Raw genomic sequence first — 19,096 nt, 5'->3', positions numbered from 1 at the left:
TCAAGACTCCAAACCTTGACTCCTCTATTTAAGAGGCCATACAATTTTGGCCTCTTACATGAGCCAAGAAAGTACTGGTGCTCATTCTGAGGAAAACTAATACAGCATCTTTAGAGAAAAGCACCTCCATCATCTCCTTCAGGTTCAAAATACAGCAATAATGATGGAAAGAACATGAATATAAGCAAAGTTAGAAAGTCTAGGTGGATGATCTCTTTCTGCCAAAAAGAGAAGCAAAGACTTTGATTTTCAACCTCCTTAATTTCCCCACAACACTCAGCTCTGTTGCTATATTATGACTTCATCTGAAATTGGTGGCTGAGACCAAAGCCACAGACTTGCTATTACAGTAGAGGGGGTACATCCTGTGAATTACACTGGAGAGCATTCTTTTCTAGATGCATCAAATGCTGCTACTCAAAACTGTTCTCAGAAGCTGCATGTAGCCTTCAGGTTTGCTGGTCAGGTGCCATGGATTCAGGTACACAGAATCACAAAATAATTAAGGTTGGAAAAGACCTTTGAGATTGTCAAGTTCAACCTATGACCTAACACCACCTTATCAACTAAAGCATGGCACTAAGTGTCACATCCATTGTTTTTTAAACACCTACCGGGGATGGTGACTCAACCACCTCCCTGGGCAGCCCATTCCAAAGCTGAACCACTTGTTTTGTGAAAAACATTTTTCTAATGCCTAGCCTAAACTTCCCCTGCTGCAGCTTAAGACTCTGGCCTCTTGTCCTGTTGCTGGTTGCCTGGGAAAAGATGGTGATGAGGTGAAACACCTTCTGTTCCTCACTGTATGGACAACATCAGAACACCCCCACGTTAGATTCAGTTGCATGTGGAAGATGGCTAGTTGAAGCTGAAACACAGTTCCAACAGACTACTTTCATAAACTTAATGGCATAATTGAGAAGAGACCTGCAGATAAATGCAGTTTCCTTGGTACAAAGTGTATCTACAGCATCAGTCACTCCAGTCCTCAGTTCACAGTGATCTTCAAGCTCTTCCCTAAATCATCAGGTTCATACAAAGCTCCCATATATGTTTTTTTCTGTTTTTTTTTTTGGCCTGTGCACATTTTACCTTTTTTCCAAAGTAAACACAAAATGATGACTTGATTTCGCATATTGATTTTTTTACTTTGACTTGAACTATAGAAATCCTATATACCTGGTAAAGCTGCTTTGCTTATGCAACAGGTAAAGAACACAACATCATGCTGTCTCTTCTAGAGTAACAAGCAACCAACAATAACACCACCACCAAAAGTGTTAAATATGTTCCCATTGTCTGCTGACTTCCTGTGCCACTTGTCTTTCAGGAAGTTGTTTATTTCCAAAGTTTAAGTTACTAAAGATTGGCATCAATTCTGGAATGAAGATCCTTCAGTCCTCAGGTCTAATGGGATTTGTTGCAGCAAGCAGCAAGTTAGAGCTACAGCACCCAGAAGATGGACTTTTCTTGGAGTCTGGAACCAAAGATCCATAAGAAGTTGTCTCCACAGATCTCTTCATTTCTTGGTGCATTGTAAGACATATTTCCTTCATTGCTTGCTTTAAGGTAAACACACAGCAATGTTTGTGTACTTCTGCACATAAATAAATGACTAACAGAGAACTGCAGCACATACTTCTTTTCTGGGAGGGAGAGAAACAAACATGCAGCAAATGATAGTTGTGTTGCTGGCAGCACTGCCACCAGGATGCTTTGAGTCTGTTGAACCAAGCAGTTTATAAAAATCCACTTAGGACATGATGGAAAGTACAAGAGAATATATTTGTTGTGGACATCCCCTTGAACTGAGAAGTGTGACAGCAGCAGCAGCACCAGAAAAGGAAATGAGAATACACAGGGGACCTAGGAATGTGAAACAAATCTTCCTTCTGCAAAAACATTTATGGTAAAGCCTTGAGTTGATCTTCATACACTGTAAAATACAGTTCCTCTCAGAGGAGGCTTATGTCCATAACTGCACTGCTCTACTTCTGTAGGCATCTCTGCCCCACTTCTAGGTTGTTTCCTCAGCACTCAACACTTCACTTAGTGGTCCATGACAAAACCTTCCCCAGCTCTGTTAAGAGAACTTGAGAGAGTCTTCTGCTGGAGGGAGTGTTTGAAATTGACTTCATTCAGTTTCTGTTGCATTTCCACTGACACCCAGAGGAAGACAGGTGGGGACTTTCTATATGATGTCAGAAGATCTCCCTTATGCCCTGTCTCTCATAGCACCACAGATAAGAATCATTAAGATTGGAAAAGATGTCCAAGAGTCCAGCCATAAACCCAGGTCAACCACTAAAACAAGTCTCTAAGCACCATTTTTTGAATGCTTCCATGAATGGTGACTCCACCACTTCCCTGAGCAACCCGTTCCAATGTTTGAACATCCTTTCAGCGAAGAAATATTTTCTAAAATCCAATCTAAACCTCACCTGGCACAGTTCGATGCTGTGTCCTCTCGTCCTATCACTTGTTACCTGGGAGAGGAGACCGACCCGCACCTGTCTACAACTTCTGTTTCGACGGCAGCAAGCTCGGGGGAGCACTCAGACACGCTCTCCCCCTGTGCTAGAAGCCATAGCAACACACTGGTTGTCGTGGTAGGCTTCGGACCAGTGAGCATCTCAGCCCGGGTTTGCCGCTCGCAGCAGAGGTCAGGGCTGCGCTCCGGGCCGCCTGCGGGCACGGGCACCACCCCCTGTAGGGGACGTCCAGCCGCGGCTCCCTCGGGACAGGGCAGCTGAGCGGGGCCGGTCGGTGCCCCCCGCCCCGGCACATCCCGCCAGCTCCGGGAGGGTGCGCCGGGGGACGCTCCTGGCGCCCACCCAGGGGTTTCTCTGAGGGTACCACGGGCGGCAGGGGGAGTGGGGCGGGCTTCAGGCAGAGGTCTGCCAAAGGGACTTCGGCGGGTGCAGGACGGAGCGGGTGGGGTGCTGGAGAAGCGGGCCGGCAGCGCTCCCTCCCCTCCATCCCTCCCTCCCCTCCTCCGCGGGGCTGGAGCCTCCCCTGGGCAGCGCCCCCAGCTCCTCCCCGCTCGGTAACGCTGGTCCGAGCCCCTCCTCCCGTTTCCGCTGGCAGGAGCTGGGGCCGTGTCCTGCCCTACCTCCGCCGCTCCCCCAGCACTCGGCCCCATCTGGCCCGGCCCAGAGTCGCGCGGGTGAGACCCGGCGCCGCAGGGGGCGAGGGGCGGCGGGGACCTGCGGGCGATTCCAGGCCCCGGGAGAGGGGAGGTGGCAGGAGCGGGGCGGCCCGGGGCGGGGGTGCCGGGGTCTGCCCGCCACGGGGGTCGCGGGATGCCGGCCCGGCCGCCGGAGATGCTGGGCAGCGGCGGGGTCCCGGCGGGATGAGGGTGCGGGTGGCTTGTAGGGGTGAGGAGTGTTTACTGGAAACAATAACCCCCCCACCCCCTCCTCCGGTGCCTGTGTGATTTTTGCGGAAACAGGAAAGTTAGTTCAGAGCGATGAGATGAGCCCAGCGGCGTCTGCGTGCACGGTTCCGCTCTCGGCCGGGGAGCCCGCGGTGCCCATCCAGCACGGGAGTGGATGGCTTCGGCTGGGGATGGATTTGTCCCCGCCGCCCGGGAGAACACCCTGGGACAGCGCTGCTGGCAGGCGGGGGCTGCCTCTGCTGTGGCCTTGCGCGCCCTCGAGGTGCGGCGGTCGTGAGGGGCTGGGGGCACGCGTGAGGGGAGGGAGGCTGAGCCCGCCGCGATGGGAGCGAGCCCGCCCGGGGCTGACAGCTCCGCTCGGCAGCCCCCGCGGACGTGGTGCCAGCGGTTCCTGCCTTCCCCCTTCTTATGTAAAACTTGACTCCAGCGTGGCCTTTTCCTGTTCGAGCTTTTGGAAAGTTTCTTGCTGAATCTTGGGATATCCGCCTGTCACTGTGCTCCTGGTGGGAGGTGGGAGCTCCGTGAGGTTTGCCTCTCGGGAGGGCCTTCAGCTCCAGGGTTTTCTGATGGGCAGGGGAGGACCTGTGGTGTGGGATGTTGTGTTAAGAAAAAAAAATAGACTGCAAGGGTGAGCTGCATTTCTCTTCCTGATCCTTCTATCAACTCTTTTGTTCTGTGCTTTTACACTGTATAGTTCTGTGGTTTGAACCACAGGAATGGGGCACCTGATTTTCCTACATGACCTGAACTTACTTTAAGAGTTGGGCATAAGTCACCTGGGATACGTCTGGGTAGAAGTTAAATATTCTCTAGAACAGCCATGAGAGTCAAATCACACAGTTTGTTTGGGCTCTTGGCCGATTCCTAGATGGGCCTAAATGTTGCCTGTGGAAGCCAAAACTTAACATGTTCCTGTAGCAAAGTTGTTAGTAACAGGTGCCACAAATTGTTTTAATGGTTTGTTTGTTAAGCTTTGTAGCCAGGGTGTATAATTGCAAAGGATAGCAGCCACTGAAGTGTGCATTCACATGAGTTGTGTTGGCATGGAATGTGGGGCCAAAGTTGGCACTCAATAACTTTTAGAATATTAAAATATAAATTATCAATGTAATGTTGAGAACACCAGGGAATAAATCTGTCCTTGCAGTTTTATGTCCTTTGCTTCCATTTTGCATTTTTCCTGAGCTCCTAGTATGAAAACTGATGGAGCTAATATAGCTTCTGCCTCCAGATCTTTCCCTTTCACATTTTTAGACCTGTGATGATCAAATTACAAATCCTACAGAAAAAGCCTGTTCTATAACAGGGCTGTAAGACTTGTGGCATGCTTGGTTTTGGGTGCCTGCACTTTCTTTAAACCTAATTCTCATTAATAAAGCTGCATTGGGGTCAGAATATAACAAATGCAATGTTATTTGCGTTACTCAGGCAAAGCTCTGAGGTTAGAATGGCCTTGTTCATCTCTGTTGAGCAGGATAGAGGGTTAACTGTGAGTGGCAGTGTTATCTTAGCTATTTTGGTTATTTTAGCAGAAAGTAGCCATCAGAGATGCATATCCCACAGTCTTTGCTTTCTGTGCTATTTTAAGTTATTTTCTTCCAAAGCATGCCAAACCTCAGCCTGTCCATGAGGGTATTTCCATCACAACTGTGTATTTTTAGTGTTTAACCCTTGTCTCCCCAAAGACACAAACTAAGAAACTGCAATACAAAAGTGAAACACAGGAAGAGCACAGATTAAAATAGCAAACCAACACTGAGGCGGCAGCACTGACTGGAGGAGTTACTTTCACATTTGTGTCACAAGTGAAACTAGCAAGTTATCGCTAGAGAATCCAAGACTTTGTCTTGGTGTTGCTCTGAGAGAGCTGGAGCAGAAGTGGCTGCTTATCTTAGAAGTGGAATGTTAACATTCCCCAGATACTTGGGTTTTACGATTGAAAACCCACCTCAGTTTTTCCCTTTTATCATGTTTCAGGATTGTGCTGTTTGCAAATGACTGATGCCCCGTTATTTTTCTGTGTTGAATGTCACTAGATTTACTGATGCATGACAAAAAGAGATGAGAATGCTTTAAAGAGGCTGAGCATGAGCCAGTGTTGTGCTCTGGAAGTGAAGGCAGCTGACAATACTCAGGACTATTTTCATAAGACTGCAGCCAGTATCCAAGGAAGTGATTACCTCAGGTCAGGGTCTACATCAGTGGGGTTCAGGACCAGGATTCACACACGTGGCTGGAGGCAGGGCACAGCTACAACACAGGTTGGGCAGGCACTGAAGGCCACAGGCAGAACTAAAGTGGGGTCCCTGGTGCCATAAGCAGAGGGCAGATGTGGATGTGAAGCTAAGAGAGCATTTAAAGGCCTTTCAGTGCTCTCAGAGCCCTGGTACAGCATGAGGATCATATGCTGAGGGAACTAGGGTTGTTCAGCTTGAAGAAAAAATAACTTTGATGGGACCTGTAGAGACCTCTTGGTACTTTGAAGGAGGTTCTCAATAAGACAGAGCTTCTTCACTTTGTTGTATGGTGACTGCATGAGGGACAACAAAGGAAAGTTGAAATGAAGTTCAAGATAGATGTCATTTCCCACAAGGAGACCAGTCAGATGCTGGAACAAGTTGCCCAGAGGGGTTGTGCAATGTCTGTCCTCACAGGTTTTCAAGGCCAAAAAAAATTAAGGCCAATTTTTTTTTGGGACCTCATAGCTGGCCCTTTGTAAGGTAGAGCATGATAGAACCCCCAGAGGCCTGCTCCAACATGAATTCTCTGATCCTGAGATCAAGCAGCCATTTGGTCTGAGAAGGAAGGAGGTGTGTAAAACAATATCAGTACTTGTAAATACCCCAGATGAAGAAATGAAGGAAGGCTTTAGAATGCTTATGTGTTGCTAAGATGCTTAAAGAAATTAAATTAAAAGCTTTCCTCAGTGTGCTCACAGCTTATGCTGGGGAGGTGTGTGTGGGGGTAGGTGAATGGTTTGTATTTGTAAACTCACTTTCCTTTTCTGTGATTCTCAAATGCCTTTTTGGTGTAACATCACTTCAAGATGAATTCTGTGATGGATCAAACCATGCTCTTTCAAATTTCATGTAGGAAGTGTGATAGCAATAAAGCATGATGCTGAGCTTGGGGAAAGACAGTGTATGACCAGTGAATAGCTCTTATCTGAGGGTTGTCTTCTTTGACTCTCTGAAAAATAGAATATTTTGGATCAATGCCAGGACCAGTAGATCATTTCCCCATTTGTGCTGTGGTTGTTAACAGACCTTAGGATTGAGTCAGTCCTGGTAAGGCCATCTTAGCAATACCCAGAGAATGTGAGTGGATCAGAAATAGATATTTGTCTTCTCTCTCTACATGGCAGCGAAATTGTAGAAAAGTGGGGATGTGCTCAGGAAGTGCCATCTCTTTGCTCAATGCAATGCATGCTAGAATTTAATTTTGAGAAGTACTTGTTGGGAAGATAAAAACTTTTGTATATTTTATTCAGGTGTTAAGAAGATACTTTATTGGAGACCACAGATATCATTAGTGCCCTTCCTCTTAATCTCTCCTGATCTCCTAAAGCTGATTTCCAGAGGCTGTTTCTGCTGCTCCTTGTAGCCTCCCTCAATGAAACATGCATTGCTGAATGTCAGTGTTGTGTTTCCTGGGGAAAAAAACCCCATCAAATCTGTCCTGTGGGTTACTTTTTGTGGTTCAGTGACATGTTTTCTGTGGTGTGTTTGTCACGAGGCTGGACTCTGTTCTGCAGTGAAAGATGTTGGATGGTTTCTTCATTACATTCCCAGAAACATTGCAGTGTTTCTGGGAAGGTGATGTCTCTGTGAGTTAAGTGTTAATACAGCTGGACAGCATTGTTGCTTAAATATCTTTCAAGCCCTACCTCGCCTTTCCCTCTGTTTTCTGATGATATTCCACAGCCTTGCATTTATTGCTGTCAAAAAATAAACCTTGAGGGCTAGAGTTTGTAGAATGAGGCATGATCCCTGGGCAAAGCCCAGCTGCTGCAAGGTGTCACTGTCTGCAAGCCCAGTAAGAAATGAGGCATCTGACTGTGCTTCACAAGGAAGAAAGAGCAGATAGGAAATGTGGGATCCTGAGTAAGTCATGAGCTGTGTTTTGGTGCCAGTGGGATGTATTAGTCTGTTAGACTACCTGTTGAGGAGGGGTAAAAAAATTCTGTTGTTGAAAAGCTTTTAAAATCAAGAGTAGAAAACAGGCATGTTGTAGGGATAGCTCCGGGTAGACAGGGCAGATTAAATCATAAACATATGCTCCAGTAAGCCTTTAAGTGGACAAAAGTATTAATTAAGCTTAGCATTTCTTTACAGTGATGTGAATATCATGTTGTAATATTATGATAGCCATGAAGTAGTAACATACATTTAAAAGATTTGAAGTTTACATTAATCTTTGTTCGAAAAGGTGTAACAGGAAAATTTGTTAAAATTTTTTTGAAAGCACTTTCCCCTTTTGCTGTAAGAGTTCTCCTTTCTAATGCAAATACTGTCATGCTGGTCTAATTCCTGGTATTTCTGAAGGTGGAAGTGACTAGTAGCTGGGTGTTTATTTCCATGAACCCTGCTACAATTGCAAAAGGGGAAACAAACTGCATTAACTAGTAAAAAGCTGATGGTATTTTTGGGGCTGAGTCACTGTATGTCTCTAGAATCAGCTGAACTGTGTTAACTGGGCTTTAGTTTCTGCTCTGATATTGCTCAAGTAGAGCTGCCTTCCCTCTGGGCTGTCCTCACGGATTTACAAGTGCTTGGATTGGTCTGTGTAAGCTCACAGTGAAGGTATAATGGAACATTTCAACCTCATGCCAGGCAGAGGACCACAGGAGCTGCATTATCCATGTGGGGTGTGTCTGGGCAGGAGGCTGGGCTGGACTGGAGAAGGAGCTCAAGGGGAGTGGGTGGGAAGGCAGGAGCCTTGAGGAGGCACTAGGCTAAGGGAGAGGAAGTCTGCAGCCCTCCCCTGGGAGGAAGGGCTGGAAAGGAAGGATGAGGTGGTACACTGAACAGAGAGGTGAAATGTCACACCCTGTCAGCAGGTTTGAAGGAGACTTAGCTGAAATTTTTGAGACTCTTTACTGGGGAACAGGGATCAATACAAATTTAGAGAGCACAGGTCTCTGTGAGCTCTCCTGTATTTGGTGTTCTTTAATTTTGCTCTTACTTAAATTCATTTGACTTGAAGGATTGAGGGAGGCAAAGCCTGAAGTTGGAGGAATCCTGGGTTTAGGCTGCTCTGGGAAGAACCCAAGCGACTTGTCTTGTGCAGTTGGATAGTCTGTGCTGTCTCCTTGAGTGCCTTATGGCAGTATGCTGACAATGACATTTATGGTGATTGCAGCTGTACTTCAAACTCATGTTGAGCACAGGCAAGGAGACTTTCTGTTTTCATTTGCACGTTTCTAAAGGTTAAATAATTCAAGAATGCTTTTGAAAGCATACTTTGTTTTCTGTTTCTCTACTGGTGTTTTTTACCTACAACTCTGCATACAGTTCAGTGTAAGGTGGTTCTGCCAGGATGTTCATCCACCTTTGTTTTAAACAGTTCCTTGATTTTGTAAATATATACTTATCCCAAAATCAGCTTTTCATTCAGTTTTATTTTAAGACTGTAACCATATGTGAATGAAGGTTGTTACCTGACTTTATTTGAAGAAACTGCAGCTGAAGTTGTGAAGGATTGAAAGCAATGTTCTGAGAATGTCTAGTACATTGTTTCCACTGGAGGACAGTCTGCACAGTATTGTTTATATGTATTTATATACATGTGGACAAAATACCATTAGGGGAATGGGATAATGGTTCTGGCAGTAGAAGAGACCTGTACTAACATGCAGATGGGAGCATGTCTCCTTGTAAAATAAAAACCTAAATGGCTGGCCTAAAAGCCTGTAAAGAAAACCTTCCAAGTATAAATTGATTTTCTTTTGTACATCAGAGGTTTTGGATCTCTCCAGTGCTGTTTTGCTGTCTCACAAAGTTTTGCCAAGTAACAGTGGCTCTGAGTGTTAAAAAAGCTCTTGCTGCTCTGTTTCCCAGCAGTGGAGAAAGCAGCAGGACTGGCAAGACTACATTCATAGAACCTGGGACACTGTGGACAGCAGCAGAGGCATCTATAGGGAGGATATACATAGCACGGACACCTAACACTGAGCTATTGGGTGCCATCAAAGACGAAGAGCAAGGGGTAAGAACTGCAAGTCTGGGAAAATTCCCAATGTATTTCCCTCACACCTACTCAGGATGGAAGATCAGCTAAATCCCACACACTGAAACTGCTCCTGTTTCATTTGAGAAGACTGAGGATGGTGTTTCAGGTGAATATGGTCAGAGATTAGGATATGAAGGCTGTGGTAAAAGTAGTTGCTGGGACCAGTGATCTGTAGAGTGATTTGACAATCTGTAGAGGAAGAGACTTCATTGAGAACAGGAGCTTCTTGGATGTGTACTCTTTTCTAGTTATATAGAAGGCAAAGTAAAATGGACTATGAAGTAGAAAAGGGATTTTCTAGGGAGAACCAGGAGGAAGAAATGAGAACAGAGTCTTAAGTTCCTGCACCAATGCAAATTCATCTGGATAGCTTTCAGTTTTCCAAGTTCTATGTTGATTCACCATTTTCCTGGTGAATGGTTGCCACAAAGTACCTCTCAAGACTTATACAAGAAGCTCTCTCCTTTTCATTCTGTTTTTCTTAAAATAATTTCTGAAGACATCTTTCTTAAAGCAGTCAGTTTTTCCTGAAAAATCCATCTTCAGCTGCTTACTCTCCAGGGGCACCCAAACAATCTCTATTCCATCTTGATTTCTTTTATGAAAGAAATTGCTTTGTTCCATCATAGCTTGGTTTCACAGCTATTTAGTCTCTATCTTCAGTTTTTCCTTCTTAGTCTGTTCTCCATCAGTTCCTCTTTGAAGAACTGAGCAAGTTCATTCTATGGTAGAACAGAACAGTTTTGCTATCTTTAGTCCATTTCTTCCTTGCTGTTTCTAGATTAAAGCACACAAAGGAAACAAAACTGATCCAAGTCTTTTAGATATGTTGCTGGGTTTTTTTTCTGAATTGCTTTTTGAAGAGCTCTTTAAAGACAAATGTTATTTCATTTAGGAATCTCTATATTTCTTCCTACTTTAGCAAGTACTATTTATTTCCTCTGTTTTTAAAATTTGAAAGTAATTTATCAAAATCTTCTTAAGACCCTTGTTTGTTGTGAAGGTGCTAAGTCATCCCCCTCCTTTACTTTAAGAGATACTGAGAAGTGGTGTTCATTTCTCTGCAGTGTTCTTAAGTCACTACCAGACCATTTCTGCTTGTATCACTGGACAGCCCAATTTCTGTTTCAAAGGTCTGTAAGTGGTTAGAGCTGTAGCTTTTAATTTTATTAATAAAATGCACTCATACTTCAGATACAAAATATCCCCATGGTAAGCTCGAAATTGTCAAGGACAACCAAAGCAGATACTTAACCTGTGATGATGACATTGGTCCAAAGCACCTATTTACAAAAATAAACAGACTTTGCTTGTCCTTGGGCCATGGTTTGAGGAACTGGAAGACAAGAATGCTTTGATTTAGAGGACAAGGTGTGGTGATGTACCCAAAGGTTACCAGAAGGTAAGTGCCTACCAGTCACTGAGCTTTCTGGAATAGAAAAGATCAGCATTTTCTTCTTCTAGGTTTTGTTAGGCCTTTGGTTATAGGACTTCTACTTTTGAAGGCAGACTTTTCTCCTTACTTTCTTCTGCTGTGAACTGTGGATTGAACAGGTTGTCTGGCTGCTGACTACAGTTCCCTACTCTTGCAAAAAATATTGTGAAAGATTCAAGTTTTGGAAGGATTTGCAGAGTGTCTGTTCCTTGCATCATAGTTTCTGCAACAATCTTGTACCTACCCATGTAGTGAATCATTGGGGGTATGAACTGAGCTCTTCAGTTACATCTGTTTGTGAGTTTTCATCTCACCAGTTCTGGTCTGTCAGATGAGTCTTGTTTCTTTGAGTTTATTATTAATGTTTACTTTGGCCAGCAACAAGACCTCTTTAACAGTTTTCTTGCAGGCATTTCATTTTCCTTTCTTAATTTTACTGTGTAGAGCTGGCTTTTGTCATGCCAGACAGTGTACCTCTGATATGGCTAGGACTTACCTGTTTTACACGATTACACAACTTGAAGTGCTCCTCTCAGACCATTTGTGTCTTTGCTACAGATTGTGCTGTGTTCATAACCAGCTTACATCAGTGGTAAAGAAAGTTCATCTCTAAGTATAGCTGACAGCATGTTGTGTGTGACAGCAGTTTGACTAACTAGCCCACATCTACACAATGGAACTGTGGGAATCTTGGCTAATTTAATTCTTGATTTACAAAAAACAACAAAAAATTTATTATTTATTAATTATTGCTTAGCTACCCTTGACTTCAATATGAGTACTTCAGTGGCTGAAATGGCTGTCACCTGTGTCACTGGGGAGCTGGTTAGGTTGAGTGGATGCCTGCAAGTGTTTGCCATGGAGTGTGACATTGGTGATGAGTTAATATAGTATTTAGTTCACTTTAAGGAAGATGTATAGAAGTGATGTGTATGATCTCTTGAAGTGTCCATGTGCTGAAGCACATCAGTAAACAGACTGTGAAATCAATAGCAGTGTTTCATTGTCTTACTTGATACAGTGAAGAAGGCAAAGAGAAAACATTAATTTAAAAATCAACAACAGTGGAATGATGGAAACTTTTCCATTTACCAAGTTTGGTGAATAATCACAATTTTTAAAAAATACTTTGTAATTTTTTTTGTTGTTGTTTGCAGCTGCAATAATATTGATGGGCTTTTAAACAGTGGCGATGGTGCTGTTCCATGTCTTTCCTCCATGTGGTTGAAGGAAATCCTAGTCTCACTTTGCTAGCTGTAGTGCCCTTCTAACACTGGGGTGGTGCTGTTACAGGCTTGAAAGCTCCAGTATCAATTGGATAAGATGGGGTGCTTTCTGTTGTGTGGTTTTGTGTGGTTTTGACTTCAGCAGTTGTCCTAGAAGCAAAGGACTCTATGTTGTACTAGAAGCAAAGGTGACATCTGTCAGAAAGCAAGGCTGCTGGAGGAGAGTTTACCAGGAAGGGTCTTGCTTAATTTCTAGTTTGGCTGCTGTTAGCAAGTCATCAGGAGTCGTGGTGATAATGTAGGACCTAAATGCCAAGGGGTAGAAGCACTGAATTTTTTGACTAGTATTTCTGATTTAATAGACACACAGCTTTTGCTTTTCCCTGTGATCTCTGTTTTCTCTTCAGTTTCTGTAAATCTGTTTTAATATTTTGCCTACTGCCATTATTTAAACTTGAGTCCAGATCAAATCAGTATATTATGCCCTGGAGACCACCTTTAAGAATTACTCCTTTTGCTCAGGAGCAGGTGGAATTTGATATACCTTTTCCTGTTTGTTTTTTTTTTAAATCTCCCTGAATCTCTCCTTTCTGTCCTAAGCTAATTATGTTTGTGGTGGGAAGTGGGTCCAAAAGACAAATAAATTAATTTTGTTCTTCTTCTTTTTTCCAGGTTTGGTCTGTGACTTCTTCCTTGGTGTACATCCAGTTACCTCAGTAAGTAAGATCTCAGTGAAGGATTTTTGGAGTCATTAAGCCTTATCTTTAATACTGCTCACATTGGCGTTGAGGGAAGATGAGTTGGTCCAACCCTGAGCCCTTACAAAACCTTTTTGTAATCTGTTATTTTCTTGCCACAAATGCTGAGAGAGACCAGAGTAACATGGTTGTTGTTGGGATCATCTCCAAGTGATGCCATAAGTACTGAAGGAAATTTAACAGAGGAGGACAATAATCCTTTTCATTATATGTAAATATTCCTCTTCCTCTGTTTTCTTACCTGTGACATTTGTAGGGAAAGGAAGCAGGGAAGAATGAAACAAGGTTCCTACTGAAAGCACTTTTTGTTAGTGCACATAAGTTGTACCCTTTTGTGCAAGGCTAGTTCTATAAACAGGCTTAGAAAAACAGATTCATTTTGGAGGAACCCAGGGCTACCCTGGGGTTAGGTGTCTTACAGTTGCAGGCCCATTGCTTCGTATTTTTACATTCCCTGTGTTCTTCAGGGCTTTAGCCTTGGCTAGGAGCGAGTGGCAGATATGGCACTGCTTACCTTTCATTAAGTTTCTGACACAGTATAAGAAGCAACTTCTGCTCCTTTAGGGAAAGCAAGGTGATCCACATTTCTGCTGAATGCCATGTGTTCTGCCAAAGGCTGCAGGGAGTGCAGTTTGATAAATCCAAGCAGTGAGAGCAACAGAGAGCTAATAGTCTACTCTTGTACTTGGCTTGCCAAGAACTGTTTCATATTTCTGTGCTGCTGTGTAAAACTTGTCATGACAGCTGCAGGCAGCGAACATCTACTGTTGTACATTTTGGGATGAGTGATGAGAGATTATGGTCTGTGAAGGGAAAGAATCTCCTTGCAACTGGGAAAAGCTAAGATTATGTTTGGTGAGGCTATGAAAAAGGAATGCTGGAGCTTTCCTTTCCTCTTGTGTAAATCATCATTGGCGGTGATGCTGCTCAATGGCTCAGTCTTGGGGATACTGCAAAGACTTAGGGATACTGTTTATTTAAGAGAGAACTGGGAAATATCCTGAGAGGGTTTTCAATGTCAAGGCAATAGTTCTGTTGTCTAACTGCTGTGGAAAATTTCACTTGTAGACTTGTGTGTTTTCAAGAGAAAAATCAGTAATAGGAGGTATACAACTAGCTTAAAATCTGTACATTTGATGTTGGACATGGCTGTGGTTTAACCCCGGCCAACAGCCAGGCCCCATGCAGCTGCTCGCTCACTTCCCCACCAGTGGGACTGGGGAGAGAACTGGAAGGGTAAAGGCTGGAAAACTCATAGGTTAAGCAACAAGCAAAGCAAGGAATTAAATCACTGCTTCCTGTGGGCAGGCAGGTGTTCAGCCATCTCCAGGAGAGCAGGGCCCATCACATGTAATGGTGACTTGGGAAGAAAAAAGCCATCTCTCCAATCTTCCTCCCTTTCTCCTTCTTCCTTCACTTGATATGCTGAGCATGATGTTATATGATATGAAATAACCCTTTGGTCAGTTGGGGTCAGCTGTGTCTCTTCCCAATTTCCCACATACTTCCAGTTTCCTCGTCATGGCAATACAAGAAGCAGAAAAGGCCTTGTCTCTGTGTAAGCCCTGCTCACCACCACCAAAACCATCTGTATATTATCGATCCTCTGTTCAGCACAAATCTAAATCACAGCCCCATACCAGCCACTGTGAAGAAAACTAATCCCAAAACCAGCATAGATGTGAATAGCTTCCTGATATTTCTGTTGCAAGACAAATAATGAAAAGATAGGTGAGGGGTGTTAGGCATCGACAGAGTTAACATCTGTATTGTAGTAGATGAGACACAATGTTGCAGTGTGTAAGATAAAGAACCTTTGAAATTTCATGCTGTAGAATTTAAGATTGTTATAAAGAGTCTTGGCTTGGTCATAAAATGTCTCTCTGTAGGGCTGCTGTGTGTTTGCATCTTGCAATGATTTTTCTGATTACCTTTTGCATGTGTGCCATGCTCTGAATCACACAGAATGGTGGTTGGTTGATTACTGTGTCCTAGGAGAGCTGGGTGATTGAGTGCACTAGGGAAAAGATAGTTGGGGAAGATTGAAATGGTTGTTATTTGTTCCAGGAGTTTTCTTTCTGTTCATTCTAGTGCCACTTGAAATGATGGCTGTATTGTGAGCTCTTTCATCTTGTTTCCACACCTTTAAAATTTGATACTGCAGAAATTAATGTAACATCATCTATAATGTTTAAGCTGCCTCATGTTATGAAAGTGAGAATTCCCACAGCAGCCTTAACTCTGCCCCCAGAAGAGAAAGCGAATCAAGTGAGTGTCTTAAGTTACACCATTGTGTAGCACTGGGCATTAGGATGTACAGTTTGGCAAATATTTACATTTCAGATCTGGTCCAAGTCCATGCAAGTAATGAAATATCATGCGTTAATTATGCTAAATGATCATATTACACTGGTAAATGGGAATAGGATTGATTCCCAGAATGCTGATCTGTGATTCATATCATCAAGGAGTACAAAAGAATCCACATCACTTAGAGAGGGAAGAAAAATAGGATATTTCAAACATTTTTCTTGCATGCATGGTAATATGCAGTTTTCCCCCTTTCCATTATGTTTTTGAAACCTGTTTCACAGCAAATTGAAAAATTAGTATCTCATCTCTAATGGAGGTTTAGAAATTACCCCAGATTTTTTACCTTGCTTATCAGTGTTAGTTACTGGATTTCAGATACCTTTTTGTATTAATTCAAGGATTTTCCTTGCAAAGTGGTCTGTTGCTGCGAAGAAGATAGGACTTGAACGTGTTGAGCAGAATGGGAAACATGCTTTTTGCTTTCTATGAAACATACTCATGCATATTAAAAAGCTTGCCAGACTTGGATTTCTAGAATGAACAACAAATTGTTGCTAAAATAAAGTGATTGAATGCCTTGCTGATGTGTGCTATTGAAGTTGAGTGAAATGCTGCTACTCATCACTCAAAATTAAATAGAGTGTATTACAAAAGCTATTGTAGGAAACTGCTCAGTAGAGAACTCAGTCACACACTGAATAGTGAAGACAATCTTCAGCTATATCTAAAAACCACCACATACTGTGGGGATTTTTAAATGTCTGGATAACACTGTTGTGTAATGAAATCAAAAAGGGTGTGTGAGATGCTTTGTGATGGGTTGTTTTTGGCAGGTAGCCATTCTAGGTGAGATGGACATTTTAACATATAGAATGTATTGAATAATGGGTTTTAAGTGTTTAAGGTGCTATTGTATGGCAACAAGTTGTGACTGTGCCTTACCCATGTGGTGGACTGTGAGTCCTTCTGGGCTGATCCTGGGTACCTCACTGGGTCAGGGCTCTTCTTCTTGTGTGTGGTTTGTGTTGGACTGGGAGCAGGGTCATTGCTCTCAAGGTCTTCATACTGTGCCCAGCAGAGTGAGGCACAGAGGGGAGGACCTGGGACCTACTGAACAAATACAGGCTATAAAATTTAATCCAAAATGAGATCAGGCAAGCAAGGTGAGAAAGAGAAGTGTGAGAAGAGGTTTTGTTAACTTATATTGGCTGACTTACAATCATAAAAATAACTGGATGACCCTGTTGTGCCAAAGGCACAACATTTTTAAAATGTGTGAAATGTGCTCAGATGTTCCACAGTTGGGCTAACATGTTGTTCATGTCTGATTTGAATGAGTACTTGGCATCAGTCTCTGTTCTTTGTCATAAGAAGGCTTGTCTAATTAAATGAATAATGTTAGACCACATCTTCAGGAACATTATTAGAAGTTATGCTAAGGTAGCCTGAAGAAAAGAAAGTTGCTGTGGGCAGTGGCCTTGGGATTGGCATTTGTCCAGGTCAGGGTAATTTGATTTTCAGAGTCTCAGTCTTAAGCTGGATTCTGAGGCCTTGAGGCAAAATTGTAAATGATCCTGTCCTGTAAGTTACTAAGTAATATGATACAGCTAAACTTTAATGTGCCATAAAGTTAAATCTCCATGTATGGAGCACCCCACTGGCAAAAGATAAATTAGTTATGGGGAAAGGAAAATTATTTGTCCCAGAGATAGTTAATTGCTGGTTCTTCCCAGGTTGCTTGAACCTGGAATATTTGTCCCCATCATTAATTAACATGTTTTATTATTGCTTCTGCTCCCTTGGAATATCAGATTTGTGGCACTTTCCCATGGGTGGATTTTTATTATTTTTTAATATGGAGAAAGATTTTCACTTGAGTATTTAGTCACACTTACAACCAAATCTTCTGAAAGATGGGGTGAGGTTGTCTCTTACTTGTTTGTCATGTGAGAGAAGGCATGGAGGAATGTGTTGGAGCACGATTTTCTGCTCTTACTTAGCTTGTTGTCCTTGTTGCCTGTCACGAGGCTCCCACAGAGCAGTTCTTGGGCATTTTGCAGCCCCTGAAAGAAATTGCAGGGTCTGGCCCTCTGGGCTGAGCCGGTTTGTGGTATGTGTTTCGTTGCATGCAGTGTTTTGTCTGCTTCTCTGTGATGGTTTAAAAAGGCCTCATTTTAAATAGTGCTATGTACATGTTCCTATGGAAGCCTATTGGACAGCTGTGAACTAAACTAAGTTTCTTAAAACAGTAGTTTTCATTTTTACTGTTATCAGACCTTAAGCATTTCCTGGAGAGTGCTGTGTACTCAGTTCTAATCCACTTTGATTTCTGATTTATTGTCTGCTGTATTTAAATTGTTGACCCAACTATTCATTTCTGCTTGGTGTATATCACACTCATGCAGGTGAACTTCAGAGAGGCTGTGAATGGTTAGGTTTTTTTGTCTGTAGGAAGCTCAAGGAACTGATCTTACCAGAGTAGCAAAGCTTTGGTTGCCAGTGGATTCTTTCTTTCTTTTTCTTCTCTTGCATGAAATTATTGCTCTTGTAATCCCTGAACAGTTTCTTTCAGTGTAGGAGAGAAATCTGTGGCTTCATGTGGCACAGGTGGGAATTTCAGGAGTTGCATTACTTTCCTTGCTAGTAGCCCTGGAATCCTTCCCATCATTTACGAAAGGATATTGCTGTCACTTAGCAGAAGCATTTGTTAGTATCACAGAGGTTAGAGATGCCAGTGAGGAAAAAACACTACACTTTTCAGCCAGCCCTCTGCAGAGCCAATATCAAATTTCTCCCTACTGATGTGTTTCTTGGCACTTTGGTTCAGTTGCTGTGGATTTTCCAGCAACTGAGTGCCCCTCAGGAAGGTAGGTTTCCCCCTAGCTGAGGCAGAGAAGTGTATTCCTAATGCACTTGATCCTTTTTTTGCAGTGTATCATTATCGAGTGTAAAAGTCACTGCCCAGATTTTTTCCAAGCCAAGTTCAATGGTTTTGAAAAAAAAGGTGAGGATCCATGTAGGTGTCAACAATAGCTGTTAATCCTGGATTTTTTCCCTTTTGTCAAACTAATTAATCACTCTCCTGGTTTGTGTTCCTGCCATGGCAGTATTGGGGGGCTGTCTGCTCGTGCTCAGCCCCGTGCTGTTCCTGACTGAACTGTGCTACTCAGCTGCTTTATCTTTGCCATCCTGCCAGTTCCTTCTCTGCCTGCCTCTGTATTGCCCTCAGGCTGACATGGAGATTAACTGACCCAGTATCGTAGGATGTTTCCTCTTGCAAAGTCCTCTCTCCAGCAATGTTTAAGAAGGAAAAAGGGAAAGTTTGAAAACAACTAGTCAGCTAGCTAGGATTTGGTGTGCAGCATCTGAGAACAGCTAACACAAAGCAGCATTATTAATGGAAAAACTATGGCATAAATGCACTATTGCTATACAGAGCAGAAGATGTGAGAGATGGAAGCCTATTGTATTTCCTCAGTTTGCCCTCAGTAGTGGGTTTTAGAGGCTCGTGCACAGATCTCATTGTTATAAACATATAATATCGGCTTTTTGCAAGTATGAAAATGGATGCTATATGTATAATGTTAAGGTAACTTTGCTATAAATATATAGTTTTTATTTCTGCTATTAACTAAACTGAGACATAGTAATGAAATAGTTGATACAGTTGCACATGTGATAATCGAGCTGCTTGCTTGGTTGGACAATACCCAATGCACTTATGATGAAAACCCCT

At 43.0% G+C, this 19,096-nt stretch overlaps 1 protein-coding gene across 7 annotated transcripts in view; it reads left to right on the top strand.

Moving 5' to 3' along the window:
* Positions 1-3,048: 3,048 nt before the first annotated feature.
* Positions 3,049-19,096, top strand: part of TSPAN9 (tetraspanin 9) — a 169,034-nt gene continuing 152,986 nt past the window's right edge. For 2 of the 7 annotated variants that reach the window (XM_039699625.1, XM_039699621.1), the window contains exons 1-3: positions 3,049-3,166; positions 9,460-9,604; positions 12,962-13,005. Coding sequence is in view for 1 of the 7 variants with exons in the window: in XM_039699619.1 (XP_039555553.1) it covers positions 3,552-3,659; positions 12,962-13,005 (152 nt within the window). In the remaining 6 variants the exon portion in view is untranslated. Of the gene's footprint in view, positions 3,167-3,505; positions 3,660-9,456; positions 9,605-12,961; positions 13,006-19,096 lie in introns of those variants that run through there. The other 5 variants (XM_039699622.1, XM_039699620.1, XM_039699623.1 and 2 more) reach the window with 5 other exon arrangements.

Source organism: Passer montanus, unplaced genomic scaffold (genome assembly GCF_014805655.1).
Source record: "Passer montanus isolate IOZ18808 unplaced genomic scaffold, ASM1480565v1 scaffold137, whole genome shotgun sequence".
Lineage (NCBI taxonomy): Eukaryota > Metazoa > Chordata > Aves > Passeriformes > Passeridae > Passer > Passer montanus.
The sequence above is the reverse complement of the archived record's forward strand: the minus strand, read 5'-3'. Positions and strand labels throughout refer to the sequence as shown.